Here is a 15000-nt window from a genome sequence, read left to right on the forward strand (position 1 = left end):
ATATATATATATATATATCGTTTGTCCTGTCTGTCTGGTGTGAATAGGCATTTAATTGTGGTGTCTGATTAACGTTTGATTTTTGGTTAAGATAGTATTGTCGGAAAGTCGAGGAATATGAACTAACAGTTGAATTTTAAGGAAGTAAAAGTTTAAACTTGAAATACTGACATTACAGGCTCGTACATAATTTTTATTTGAATATGAATATTAAAGATATAATGTTTGTGTCAATTTCCAGCCTCGGCTGGATGGGAATTTCGACTTCTGAATATTCAATCTCGAGGTCGAATTGCAATTGTGTCAATGCATCACCTTAGTGATGCGGAAATAAGAAAAGGACGATGCTGTTTGCACCGACATCTGTTTTTCACATGTGTGAGAATGATGATCTGGGATAACAGTTGTACCTATACTAGCTGCTGTATCTACGTTACGTATATGAGACGTAGAGGATATATATGCACATACCTAAACAGTGCATACACACGCACGGACCATATATATTTATACATACATATATAATATATATATATATATATATATATATATATATATATATATATACAATACTCATATCATACATACATGCATACACATACATACATAAGCTCTTGATTCAAACTCATCATCGACCCTTTGCAAAAAGATGTTCAGCTTTGAGGCAGAGGGAACCAAGCAAAATTCGGTAGCGTTCACCTTCCAGTGCATTCCTTATTCATACCACTGATTCCTCTGAATGAGAAGATCGCAAACATTTCGCTGCTCCTCCTTGATCAATACGAAGAAATGATTCATCACTCGATGAGGTTACTTTTACTGTTGGTGCGTTTCTGCTCGAATGAACGTTCGCCGACACCAGAATAACGAGGGGCGGTGCATGTATAAATCGTCACGCACAAGGAAAACGTATGACCTTAATAATACATACAAATACACACACATATACGTATCTATACACACATATACATGCATATGTAAAATTTTATATATATATATATATATATATATATATATACTATATATATATATTCATCAAATACACAACGGCGCACATGCACACACACAAACTAGTAACCTGCTCCTGGAATGACAGAGTAGGAGGGGGCCCGTTTCATTCCCACATTCCACCCCCGCAACTCCCACGTTAAAGGGAAAAGAAAAATAAATCTTACATGAAATAACTAGAGCCAAACTGGCAGTCCTCTTTACATCTCATCAAACTGCATGAACACCACCAATGCGCGAGGGTAAAAAACGAAAAAATAAAAAAATAAAACACTCTAGCCAACATGTCAAGAAGAAATATGTTTACACAAACATCACATTTCTTTCTACTCGACGGCAGTACGAAAGGTCGGCTTTTTTCACTCGGGCAAAATTCATGGCTCTAATTTTTTTTTATTTCTTCTTTCTTTACCTTCCTACTCGTTCCACAAGGGCTGTGATGCCCTTTATTATTCACTCTTATTTTTATCTTGATGGTATTCACGTCGCCCATCTACGTACACAAATAAAATTAGGAGGACAAATGATTTTAAATTTTAAGCCATAAAAGTAAGCAAGACCTGAAATGAATAAACGTCCCCAGGTGTCTCTTACAGTCACGTCACTCCACTTAACTTTAGAGGAAAAGACTCCTGATGCGTTTTTTATATATATATATATATATATATATATATATATATATATATATATACCATACATACATATATATATATATATATATATATATTATATATATATATAATATAAAACGCATCAGGAATCTTTTCCTCTGTAAAGTTAAGCGATGACGTGAATTTTAATTAAGAGTAGCAGTTGGCAGTGACAAATTTGTAGGACATCTACACTCACACACGCACGCACATACACTATATATATACATATATATATATATATATGATATATATATATATATATAATATATATATATATATGTGTGTTGTGTGTGTGTGTGCGTGCGTGCGTGTGTGAGTGTAGGTGTCCTACAAATTTCCACTGCCAACTGCTACTCTTAATTAAAATTCAAATGCTTTCCCCGTGCAGTCAGTATGAAATGTGTGTGATACACCTGTCCCAGTTCAAGTGTTACGTCGCTTTGCATTACTTAAAACGAAGCAGCCAGTTTCCACCTAAAAGCCATCTATCGAAAGAGTTTGTACCCAAAAATCCCAAAAAGGAAAAATATATTGCTGTAATATTTCGACGCTGCAAATAGCATTTCTTCGTCAGTATATTGACGTACTACGTGAAGTTGCGACTCTTCAGCAATTGCAACCGTTAGGGGATAAAAGGATGCACATCTCCAGCTATTTTTTGCCTGTTCACGAGAGCCACCATCTATTAAAGCCAATAGGCTTATTGGCGGGAATGTAAGTGTAGTAAGGGTGGCTGATATGTCTCTCCAAGGGTCTGAAAGAGTATATGGAAACACCAATTTCGAATGAAACAAGGACTCGTTGAGCTATGTCTCCTTTATGGTAATGACGTGTGAATGCTGAAATCTTCGTGTGCGCCGCATAAGAATGGAGAAAAAAATGGAAGAAAATATAGCTAATAATATGGATTTACCTTCCAGAAAGCACATTACAGGAGTCAACGAAGTCTTTGAACTGAGCGGTATTACTATACCGATTGTGATCACTAAATCATATACCTAGCACAACTGATTAAGAGTACAAAGCTTGCTACTTTTGATACACACACACACACACACACACATTATCTGAGAACCCTACAATGACGCTTAAAGATAATCTGAATACTTAAGCTATAATTTTCCTCACATTGTAATAACAGTCTCTAGCTGAACATGCTCAGAGCTTAGATATTCAAGAAGGATAATATATAAGAACTTGTAGATGTCACACAGAGAAACGCTTAGCAAAACATTACACTGCTGGAAACATCACAAACCCGTAAAACGTTTATACATACGGAATACTTTGCATATGCTGGTAAACATTATAAACCGCCCGGAAAGAAACATTACAAAATAGGAAACCGAAGAGCGCACCTCCCATACACAGCCAGATTCATCGAAGGGCAAAGGTCGGGATATCAACAGAAATCACAAGAGGAAATTAAAGGGAGTTGTGAAGGCTATCGGGAGACAAATGAAGATAAATTCCCATAGTTCGAAAAGGTCTACAGACCCAAGTAAGAAAGGAAGTCAGCATCAATTACGCAGTTAAATACAATGATGTTTCTAGCTTGCATACAAAAGTTTGTTTTTCTAGCTTAAATTAAATAAAGATATTTCTACCTTAAATACAAAGATTTTTCTAGATTAATGCAAAGATTTTTCTAGCATAAATACAAACAAAAGTTTTTCTAGCTTAAATGCAACGATATATCTAGCTTAAATACAAAAAGCTTTCTAGCTTAAATGCAAAGATTTTTCTAGATTAAATACAAAGATTTTCCTAGCTTCAATGTAATGACTTTTTCTAAATTAAATACAAAGATTTTTCTCGATTAAATACAAAGAATTTTCTAGCTTAAATGCAAAGATTTTTATACTTAAATACAAAGATTTTTATACTTAAATACAAAGATTTTTCTGGCTTAAAAACAAAGGTTTTTCTAGCATCAACATCCTGTGTTTCTGTCCAGGTGTTTAACTGCTTAAATCACTACAAAGTAACAGCAATGTTCATTGAACAAAGTGAAACATTAACGAAAGATTCTAGTCAGAAAATGACTAACTAATATAGCTTGTCTGCTCCATTCCGGCCTACCAAATAAAATGGAATACTGCTCAACAATCTTGCTTACTGAAGATGCATTCAATAAGATACATTTGCTTTCATAAATCAATTTTATTTCATAATCATGACCTACTCATGTCAAATTACTGGTCACGAGTATCTTGTACGTCATTTCTTGTCACTTAAAAAACTGCAGCAAAGTCCAGATAACTTTGGCGCCTCTGAGGAAGACAAATGCCTAATCTATCCCAAACACCACACAATGTATTCTGGCATTTTTTTTACCTCTCACATTACATTACTTAATTAAGTTTAGTATACGTAAAATCAGAGCAATCAATTCATCCAGAGCAATCAATTCATCTATCAGAGTAAATAATGTTAAGCGTCTACGTAAAATTGGAGCAAACAATTTATCTAGCAGAGAAAACAAATCTATCTAGCAGAATAGATTTAAAAAAATAAACAAATGCATATTAATTCACACAAGTCGTGTAAAAATATAACAAGAACATTTGATGTTTCATGCTCGTGAAAAATGATGCCTCTGGAAAGTATTTCTCATTGAAAAACATCAGCAGTTCCAATTTCAACTTTCGGTAAAAAGAAAACTTTTGAAGATGTGGCTTCCCTCAGATCCAAAAAGAGTACGAAGGCTAGAGGGGCTGTAAATTGGTATGTTTGATCATCCACTCTCCTGTCATCACACATACCAAATTGCAGCCCTCTAACCTCAGTAGTTTTTTTTTTTTTTTTTAAAAAAATTTTTTTTTTTTTTTTTTAAAGGTTAAACTTAGCCATCATGGCACGCCTGGCACCATTATAGGCACCACAACAACAGGCCACCGCCGGGCGGTGGCTTAGTTTCATGGTCCGCAGCTGAAAGTTTCATGGGCCTTGGGTGAAAGTTTCGTACAGCATTATACGCTGTACAGAAAACTCGATTGCACCGAGGAAAATTCGGCGCAAATCTGAAAAAGTTATGGGAGTAACCAAACCGTAATTTCTGCTTCCTCAGATAGGAAAAGGGGTTATGTGCAAATCACGGGGCTCGCAGATTAATTGGGCGCAGTAATACCTACTCGCACTAAAATGACAAAATCAAAAAATAAGTTTCGAATCAAATAAAGCCGTTTAATCCGGCCAGCGTGGAATTCCAATTGGAGGTTCAATTCTCGACGCACAGATATCGGAAACAAAATCTCCCAAACAAGCAATAATAGAGTGATATTTTACAAGATACACAAAATTCAACATCAGGATATAAACTCCAATAACTGACTTTGAATAAGCAGCAGTTTTCACTCATTTTAACTAAATTCAATTATGAAACTGAAGCCAAATTTCACATATTGAGTTTGATACTGAAATGTCTAAAAGATCAAAGCACCATCAGGCGATTCATAGATACAACTGCGATGTCTACAAACCAAAAATGAAAGTAGAATGAAGGTGAGCAACTTAGATGTCTAAAACCAAAACTCCATGACAAATTCCAGGTATGCAACCCAGATGTCTAAAAACCAATATTTCATGGTATAAATGCAGGTATGCAACTTAGATGTTTAAAAACCAAAAGCCCAATAGAATCAGGTATCCAAGACAGATTTCCAAAAGGTATATTCAGGGTTTTTAACTGACTCTAAAAGCAAATCTCCATGACGATCAGGTATGCATCTAGATTTCTAAAACCAAATTTCCAAGGTAAATGCAAGTGTGCACAGAGATGTCTAAAACCAATAATTCAAAGGTCAATTCGGGTGTGAAACTAAGATGTCTAAAAAATCTAAACAAACTCCATGACGAAATCAGTATACAACTGAGATATATAAAAACCAAAACTCCATGGCGAATTCGGGTATGCAAATGAGATGTCTGAAAACCAAAACTCCACATAACAAATTCAAGTGTGCAACTTAATGTCTCAACCAAAAGTTCCATGTAAAATTCAAGTATACAACTCGTGTCTAAAAAATAAAATGTCACAGTAAATCAGTATGTATGTGAGATGTCTAAAAACCAAAACTCCCTAACGAATTTAGATGTGGAACTTAGATGTCTAAAAATGCCATTCCGATGAATTCAGTGTGTAATTATTAAGAATGTCTAAAAGTCAAATTCCAAGGTAAATTCAGGTATGTAACTGAAATGTCTAAAACCAAAACTCCATGACGAATTCAGGAATGCAACTGAGACTTCTATAAACCAAGATTCAACGACATATTCAGGTGTGCAACTTGGATGTCTAAAATCCAAAATTCCATGAGGAATTCAGATTTGTAATTAAGTTGTATAAAAGCCAGAATTCCAAGGTACATTCAGGTATGCAACTGAGATGTCTAAAAACCAAATTCTATGTCGAATTCAGGTGTGTAATAGGAATGTCCAAAAACCACAAAAATTACATCGTAAATTCAGGTGTATATCTGAGATGCCTAAAAACCAAAAATCCATGTTGAATTCAGATGTATATTAAGATGCCTAAAAGCCAAAAATTCCACGGAAAATTCAATTGTTCAAACAAAAAGTCTAAACCTAAAACCCAAAGCTCCACGACGATTCAGAGCTGCAACTGAGATTTCTAATACCAACAAAAAAACTCCACAAATTTTTTTGTATCTAAAACATCATTAATCATTTCAGAAGGATTTAATTTTTCATTTTCTTTTGATATTGCCATTAGATTTTCATCACTTTTTTCAAAAACCCTCTTCTTCATTGAAAACAGAAATTGAAGAGTCATTGGAAAATGACAGACGACAGAATACAGAATTGGATCCGACATGCTTTTAACCACTATTCACGAGTAGGACTTCATTTCGAAATATGCAATACATCGCACACGAAACAACAACACAACTGAAGAACGTGACCAACGGTCATAGGTATTCGTTATTCCCTGGAGCTTCAGCCGAAGCTAAATGGAGAAATCCGATAGGAGCATCAGACAACGCAGTCAGTCCCTTCCAGTAATTGGTTCACATCAGATCCAGCCCTGACACTCACTCTCTCCACTGAGAACAGCACGGCCCACTTGGGAAGGTCGTTCATGAATAATATATAATCGCAGAAGCGGCCATTTCATTATCAGATGTCAAATTGACTTTTGCGAATGTAGTGTGAAGACTTCTTCTTATGACGTCAATATGATTCACTACGTCATGGTTCTTTGTTTGTTCAGTGATGATGGGTCTCTAATGATAATAAACAGCATTGCTCTCTTATCTCTCAAACGTACGGACCCCCTTCTATGAAAGCGCTATCTTTCCGAATACACACAGACATACATACATATACGTATGTATCTACTACACACACTTACGCGCAACACATACGTGTATGTATGTGGTATATATATATATATACATATATAATATTTATATTATATATGTACACATAATATTTATATAAAATGATATACACAAATATATATAACATATGTATATATAATATACATAGAGGCCTATATATATATAATATATATATATATATATATATATATATATATATTATATATAAATATATATAGTATAATGCTGTGTGTGTGCGTATATATATATATATATATATATATATATATGTGTGTGTGTGTGTGTGTTTATAAATATTTTAGTCCGCCTAGGTACCTTCAAAAATGAACTACAAGTGCAGATATATCAACGGAATGGTACTCCACTCCCAATTACAAAACGTTCCAAACAATTATAAAGATGAAAAAGAAAGGTTTCGTTTCTGCAATTTTCCTTCCACCTTTTTTCTTCTTTCATTTTTTCGCTGGTTGCAAGAAGGTCGCCCCAGAGGTATTATACGGATGAGTTCCCAACTACTTTTCTGCAGTAACTTCAGTATAAGAGTCTAAAGTTGGAACACCAGTGGACAATAACTTACGATCTCTACACACACAAACGCACATGTACAATTACTTTCTTAAAATAACTGAAATAGTGTTTTGAGTAAACTTCGTAATTTTATCTATAAAACTACTACCACTGCAAACTTTAAAAAAAAAGTTACTGTTATTTTAACGACCATCAATAAAAAGCTCGTACTACATTACTACATACATACTATACATACATATATCTATATATATATATATATATATATATTTATATATATATATATATATATATATATATATATATATATATTATTATATATATGAATGAATTTCATCACATCACCATGATTCCTATACATGCATTAACCTACAAATGTTTCCTTTAATATCCAATTCGCTCTAACCTCGGGAAATAATATATTATTCATATATGTTAACCGAAAGGGAATTTTTTTTTTAACTTTTTTTTTTGTTTGAAAATAAGTCCGTCGTCTCGTGGGATCAACCAGCGCATAGTGCAAGGTCTAGAGAATACAAGGTAGAGGTCGTGACGTCACGCGGTCTACTCACGTTCTTTGCTTCCTAATATTTGATATTAATATTGTGTGTAATAACGGCTTTATATTTCTCTCTTTCTTGCTACAATTGTGAGTTGTGAGCGATACGCCCAACTCTTGTGCAGTATACGGGTACTTTGAAAACAAGAAAGAAATAGCGATCTCATTCTTCAGAGATTTCTTATGGACGACGAGTGTAGTGTCGACAAAAAGATCGAGTTTTGATGACAAAGGCAAACATATGCACCACTTTATATACAACCAGATCAGAGGTGCTATGTGTAAAGGTCACATCCTTGGCGACAACTTATTCATTATAATTTCGACACCCCGTTATTACCTTAAAGTTTCTCCTGTTTTATTTTAATTGGTATGGTTAACGGAACCGTGGGGGGCAACAAATACGTATAAGGTTGTGGAATTCGACAGGCATTGTCATCACTAATCCAACATTTGTTAATCCTGAAAGTATAATTGTTGGGAAATGCGTGTCATTGCTGATGCTCCTTGCTTCATAATATACTCCTCAGAAATACTTTCTCAGACCATGGATCTGTAGAACTGCTCAGAGTGTCAGGGTACTACATATGAAAAGTAAGTGTTCTAATGACAACTCATGAACAATCTGAAAAACATGTAAGTGTTACTTACACTTATAAAGCATATGGCAGTGAAATTAGCGGTACAGTTACTTGACCGCTTACAACAATCTCAACACACTTCGGAGTAAAAGGTCTGATTGTGGACAGGCCACTGGAAAGTACAAGCCAGTTTATTTGCCTTGTTGATAAATAGTTTGATTTATTCAATTCTAGAGTGAATTTATATAGAAAGTCTTCACGGAATGCTGAATGCTGAAGGCTAAACTTCGAACCCACCCTCCCCAAAAAAAAAAAAAAAAAACTAGCAAGAGATGATTCACGTATCTAGAACAATGAAATCTCTAGGAAGCAAAGGACTTTACCCTTTCCAAAACGTCCTTGTGACATTTAACAAATCACTAACGAACTTGCTAGAGATAGTAGGTGAAAATTTTGCAATATCATACTTTTGACTTATAGGTTGGATCGAAATGGACTGGAGAATGTTTTGGCTGTATACGGCGAATGGATGCAAGTCATCAGCACCCATCACCTGTTGAACTTTATTTTTAGAGGCGAAAATACAATGTTGTAAATTGTATTAGCGATAAAATGACTGAGGCTTCATTTTCTAATCTGATAACTAAGAAAGCACTTTTTTATGAGGCTCAAGAAACTTCTCTTCTGCAAGAGATAGTAAGCTTATCGGAAATATTGTTTTGTTTGCCAATGGAGGAATTGCAGAATGACAATGAGGACATAGCTGTTGAAGAAGAACATTAGAGGATGCCATTGTAATACGTGGGTGGTTTTATATCCCGTAAGTTTCCCGAGCATAAATTTCTATATAAGGACTAAAGAACCTGAAGGAGAAGCCACACGGATTGGCACTAGAAGTGAGCCAATGAGAAGCTGTTGAAACCTCGACCGATTTTTTGGAGCATTGAGAATCAATGGAAAAGATGTTGACTTGTTATCATGGGAAAAATTCCTAAAATCAGGAATAAGTACGATAAACGATTGAGTGATGGTTACAGGCAATTGAATGTCATTACAGTCATCTGTAATTAAATATGCTTTTTTTGCTGTCCTTACATTGTCAGGATTCGCAGATTAAATAGGGATATTAGCTTCTCAAAGAGTGACAACCAAAATGAAAAATATTATAGCACAATTGGTATATGTGTATCTGAGCGTGAGCTTTATGTTAGTGAAAAATTTCAAGTTTTCCGTTTTTTAAATTCTATCTTTAATTATTGAATGAATATACGTACAGAAACGAATGTGGTCAACATGTGTTTTATTTTCCTAAATGAACGAATCATAATTTCTATTATTAAAAAGCGAAAACGAAGGAACAGCAGAAAAGTTTTCCTATTTGCGTAGAGGTTGCGCAGAGGAGAAGCGAGTAGACCGCGTGACGTCAAGTTTCTAAAACCTCCCAACTCCTCAATCCCTATAATCCTGCGCGTGAGAAGACCTTGTAATCTCTAGACCAGTGCATAGGGAACAACTTAGATATGCACTGACATCTTCAACGACACGGCATTCAAGTCATATATATGGAAATATATTATTTCCGAGTAGAGCGATTTGGATATTAAAAGACATTTGTAGTTTAATGGTTATATATATATATATATATATATATATATATAATATATATATTATATATATATATATATATATATATATATATATATATATATATATATACTAATATAAATCAATGAGATAATAGCAACCATTCACACGAAATAAGATGATTTCTCTCTCTCACCGACTTCCTTTCCTCGCCGTGTTTCGACGTTGTCAAACTGAGCATGAAAAACACGTCTATATATCTAGAGAGACGAGAGACCGGTCTCGTCACCATTTCTCCAGACTACAATCAAAGCAGCAGAGCGACTGCGTCAACAAGCATTAATAAACAAATGAATACCGATCTCAGCAGACATCCGTTTTTCCCTTTATACATTCTGGCGTTTTTTTTTTTTTCTTTCTTTCTGAAAGGAACTAATTATGAAGTTTTTTTTTTTTTCGTAGGTGTCACCGACCGCAATATGGCTAATTATCAGTCCTGTTTATAATCATTCTTTATAGTGTTTTTTGTAAAAGAAAACTATTGAGATGGCATTGTCCGTCCGTCCGTATTTTTTCTGTGCGCCCTCAGACCTCAAAAACTACTGAGGCTAGAGGGCTGTAAATTGGTATGTTGATCATCCACCCTCCAGTCATCGATCATATCAAATTGCAGCCCTCTAGCCTCAGTAAGTTTTTCTTGTTTAAATTTTACTTTATTTCAGGTTAATGTTAATCATAATTGTACTTCTAGCAGCGCTACAGATCCCAAAAACATAGACCACCACCGGACAGTGGCTGAGTTTCATGGGTAGGCTAAGGGTTTCATGTGCCGTGGCTGCAGCCACCGCACGACAGACAAAAACTCGTATTGCGACGACCAGAAACTTCGACGCATTTTTTTTTACTTGTTTTATCTGAATACCGTTCAATACCGCAATTCCACTCTCACGAAAGAAGCAGAAGAGGAAAAACAAGTACGACACACATCAGGTAAATATCACCGCGACAGGTGCACTGGCGTGTATACACAACCATGTCATGATTAAGTAAGTGGCTGGGGGATTCTGGGACGATTGCAAATAAAAGAGGCAGCAGGTATGGTCGTCACGCACAATGTCAAATAGGTTTTAAGCTGACCAGTATTCATGACGTGTACGTCCGCTCTTAAGATGTCACATAGAAACTTAGTGCACAAAGATTTATATTGTGTATAAACGCGTATATGTATATATATATATATATATATATATATATATATATATATATATATATAAATATATATATATATATATTGTATATATATAATTTTTGTTTCTCTCTCTCTCTCTCTCTCTCTCTCTCTCTCTCTCTCTGCATTACTGTTTGTTATTATGATTGCAGACATAGACAGTAATGTTAAGGACTCGGTAGTGAGTTAGTTTTTCGCCGATGACACAAGAATAAGTAGAGAAATTACTTGTGATGAAGATAGGAACGCGCTACAGCGAGACCTTAACAAAGTATATATGTGATGTTATGATCCTGTTACTAAGAACATATCGATTACAAATAACCGATAACGCTATGATGTGTGTCACTCATTTAATAAGTAGATCATTTACAAAACAGGAGATACTTTATATAAAGAGGAAATGAGAAAAGACCTTGTGACGCAGTGATAAATGATAGGAAATGTTCAAAAGAAGGAAGGTGGATCACATATAACTCGATAATATGTCGATGATTTGATAAAATGATTAAATTTATCGAGAAGGGAAATTCGAGATAATCAGCGTAGGAGATAAACATTTGAATAACTCTATTTATAGAACAATCAACATTTGCTCATATGATTTTTAAATGGGATTCCATTGTTTAAGGAAGAGAAAGTAAGAGAAACCTACCCTGGAGATGTGAAGACCCACATGGCGTCAGCACTGAGGTGGACTTTTAGGAAAGAAAATATGCAATGGTTCATTTTTTCTTTTAAATGGGAAAGATTGTGGGCACGGGATTTTGTTGTCGTTAACGAGAGCTTGCCGCGAATGGGAACGTTAGGAGCATGGTGAAAAATGATAAGTTAATATTGAATATTGTCATTAGTATTACAACAATGAACAAAAAATGAGAAGGAAATAAGGAAAGGTTATGTGACTGTGTCAAACAAAATAGTTAGATAAATGCTGATTATTGGGATTTATTGCTATCATAAAAATGCACAAAAACGATAAAATATGTGGAGGAAAAAGTATACAGGTTATAACAAAGTATAATGGAAAATGATGAGATGATGCAGAATATATTGACAGTATAAAAGAACGTCAAAATCTATAGATGTGGAAATTCTTAACAAACTGTCACACGTCGCATTGTGGCTGTAACTCCAGTTAGGAGGAATTCTGAATAATGCAATGTTCCAGCGTCTTTCATTAATAACTGCAAATACATTACTTTTTATTCACTGTCCTGACGAGATGCAGTGTGTCTGCAGTGCCAGTGAAGAACTATACAGTCTTTCAATCAGTTAAACGACCCCAGTCTATAATAGCCATTTATAGCATAGACCTTTTACAAGCAAACTGAAAAAAAACAAAGAATTATTTTATAAATTGCAGTTGATTTCTTTAGAACAGTGGTTCTTAACCTTTTTTACCTTTTTAACACGCCCTAACCAGCGAAGCCCCCCTAGGAACAGCTCTTTCCCTCCACGCCCCCCTTGCATCTATAGACAAATTTCATTCCCACATTTAAAAAGAAAATGAATAAAAATGGCTTTTTAGTCAATTTACTAGGCATGAATTACATTTGTGAGATATTTGACACTGCTCTAAGCTACCAGATCTTGAATACATGGTCGAATGCTTGAGAGTGCACAACGTAAGTCCCCTTCAACGTTCAGGCGGTTTCTGTACTTGGTTTTGATAGCAACGATCGTGGAAAATGCAGTTTCACATAGATATGTGGATCCAAACATTGTTAGAATCCGAAGAGCCTGATGTGAGATCAGAAGGTAAACGGGAAGGTATTTGCCCCAGAACGTCTCCAAATCCATATCTTTGAAGTCTTCTTTAGCTGTAGAGTTGAACTTCAATTCTAGGAACTCTTCTTGGACTTCATCAGCAGCATCAGCTACTTCACATTGAAATGGGTTCCTGATGAATTTCCAGGCTTCACGCTTGTCATCTATATCTGGGAAGTATCTGATGAATTCTGCTTTCAAGTCAGGGACGAGGTTACTGTCAGCGAGAGCAGAATCCAAGTTCCTAAAACTGGCTGCATTTCCCTGCTGAACCCGACATTTCCAGAGGTCGAGTTTGGCCATGAAGGCTCGAATGGTGTCATGGTGCGTGATGATGTTGATGCTTTTCCCTTGTAGTTTAAGGTTCACAGCATTCAATGCTTCAAAAATGTCCACCAGGTTAGCTAGAGTTATCTGAAAGCCTTCAGATTGGAAATTGTCATGAAAGTCTGCCTTCTGCTGTGAATCTAAAAATATTGCTACCTCTTCTCGTAGCTCATAAAGCCGTCCAAGCATGTTCCCTTTTGATAGCCATCGGACGTTCGTGTGAAAAAGCAAGGCTTCATGTTTGGATTCCATGCTCTTGTCATAAAAATAACCCATAAATGGAAAAACTTCTTCTTTTCACCTGAGGCTCGTGCCCCCCCTGGAAATCACTGACGCCCCCCTAGGGGGGCGCGCCCCCCAGGTTAAGAACCACTGCTTTAGAACCATTATAAGTACATTACATTCTTTCGTGACTGTCATTAGTCGAAATACTGTGCTTTTATGAACTTCTCTTGGGTCATTACATGAATTTCCTGCTGATCTGCTGGTATAGAGATTAGTGTCATGGCATGCTACTCAGATGTTGCGGGTTCGCACCTCCCCCAGGACGACGGAAAATCACTGGCTCTGTATCATGAACAGTTACTGCTGCCGTGTGGGGTCTGCGGTGGGAGATTGAAACATTCTTTGGAAGCTTGAATTTCAAGTCAGTGGCCCCTTCGGTGGCCTTGTCCCATGTGAATAGGATTTCATCTACTGAAACAATAATAATAATAATAATAATAATAATAATAATAATAATAATAATAATAATGAGTAGTTCTCTGAAGTCAGAGCCATTTTTGAGGTTGAACTGCCTGGCGTCTGGGCAAACCCTTGCCGTCCAGGGAGCGCTTCGAAGGTGATCCTAGGAAAATATGTTGAGTGGATTCCATCTCTGTGATTTGATTGATCGACTGATTTATGGCCATATAACTGTGGGTCCCGACCCTTCAGTGGGTCGCGAGATAAACAAAATGGGTCGCGACAAAAAAGAAAGAAGGAAAGAAATATATGAAACTGCAAGTGGATGCAAAGTGCAGAATGTAAACAACTCTAAATGTTGCACAGCACTATCATCAATCGCCGCTAGTTTTGCCGAATTCCCCCATGGCAACTCAGGCTCCACCAATCAAATCGGAACAGAATCGTACATATTATTATGAATCGATTATCCATATACAAAAAGGATGTTATCGCGGTCGAAATAACTTCAAGGTTTTGTGCAAGGCAATCGACAGTCTCTCTCTCTCTCTCTCCCTCTTTTTTCCTTGAGTACTTGACTATCAAGCAAGTTTGGTTAAATTGCAGTAACTAGTCGTCTTCAGCAACATGGCAATCGACAAACACGCACACACACACACACACTCTCTCGTCCCAAACAAGGGTGTTCTAAAATTGAATGGCTAGTTGTCAACAG

General features: G+C 35.8%; 2 protein-coding genes across 2 annotated transcripts in view; one reads left to right on the forward strand and one right to left on the reverse strand.

The window, feature by feature from the left end:
* The window catches only part of LOC135222075 (alpha-(1,6)-fucosyltransferase-like), a 458798-nt gene that overhangs the window by 240085 nt on the left and 203713 nt on the right, over positions 1-15000 (forward strand). The window lies entirely within an intron of this gene.
* Positions 13083-13790, reverse strand: LOC135222527 (zinc finger BED domain-containing protein 5-like). The gene has a single exon (XM_064260613.1). The coding sequence runs from the start codon at positions 13788-13790 to the stop codon at positions 13083-13085; it is 708 nt and encodes a 235-aa protein (XP_064116683.1).

This window comes from Macrobrachium nipponense, chromosome 3 (genome assembly GCF_015104395.2).
Source record: "Macrobrachium nipponense isolate FS-2020 chromosome 3, ASM1510439v2, whole genome shotgun sequence".
NCBI lineage: Eukaryota > Metazoa > Arthropoda > Malacostraca > Decapoda > Palaemonidae > Macrobrachium > Macrobrachium nipponense.

Bases quoted from the DNA above. Each gene is read 5' to 3' on its own strand.
- LOC135222527 (XM_064260613.1), bottom strand. From the start codon at position 13,790: ATGCTTGGACGGCTTTATGAGCTACGAGAAGAGGTAGCAATATTTTTA.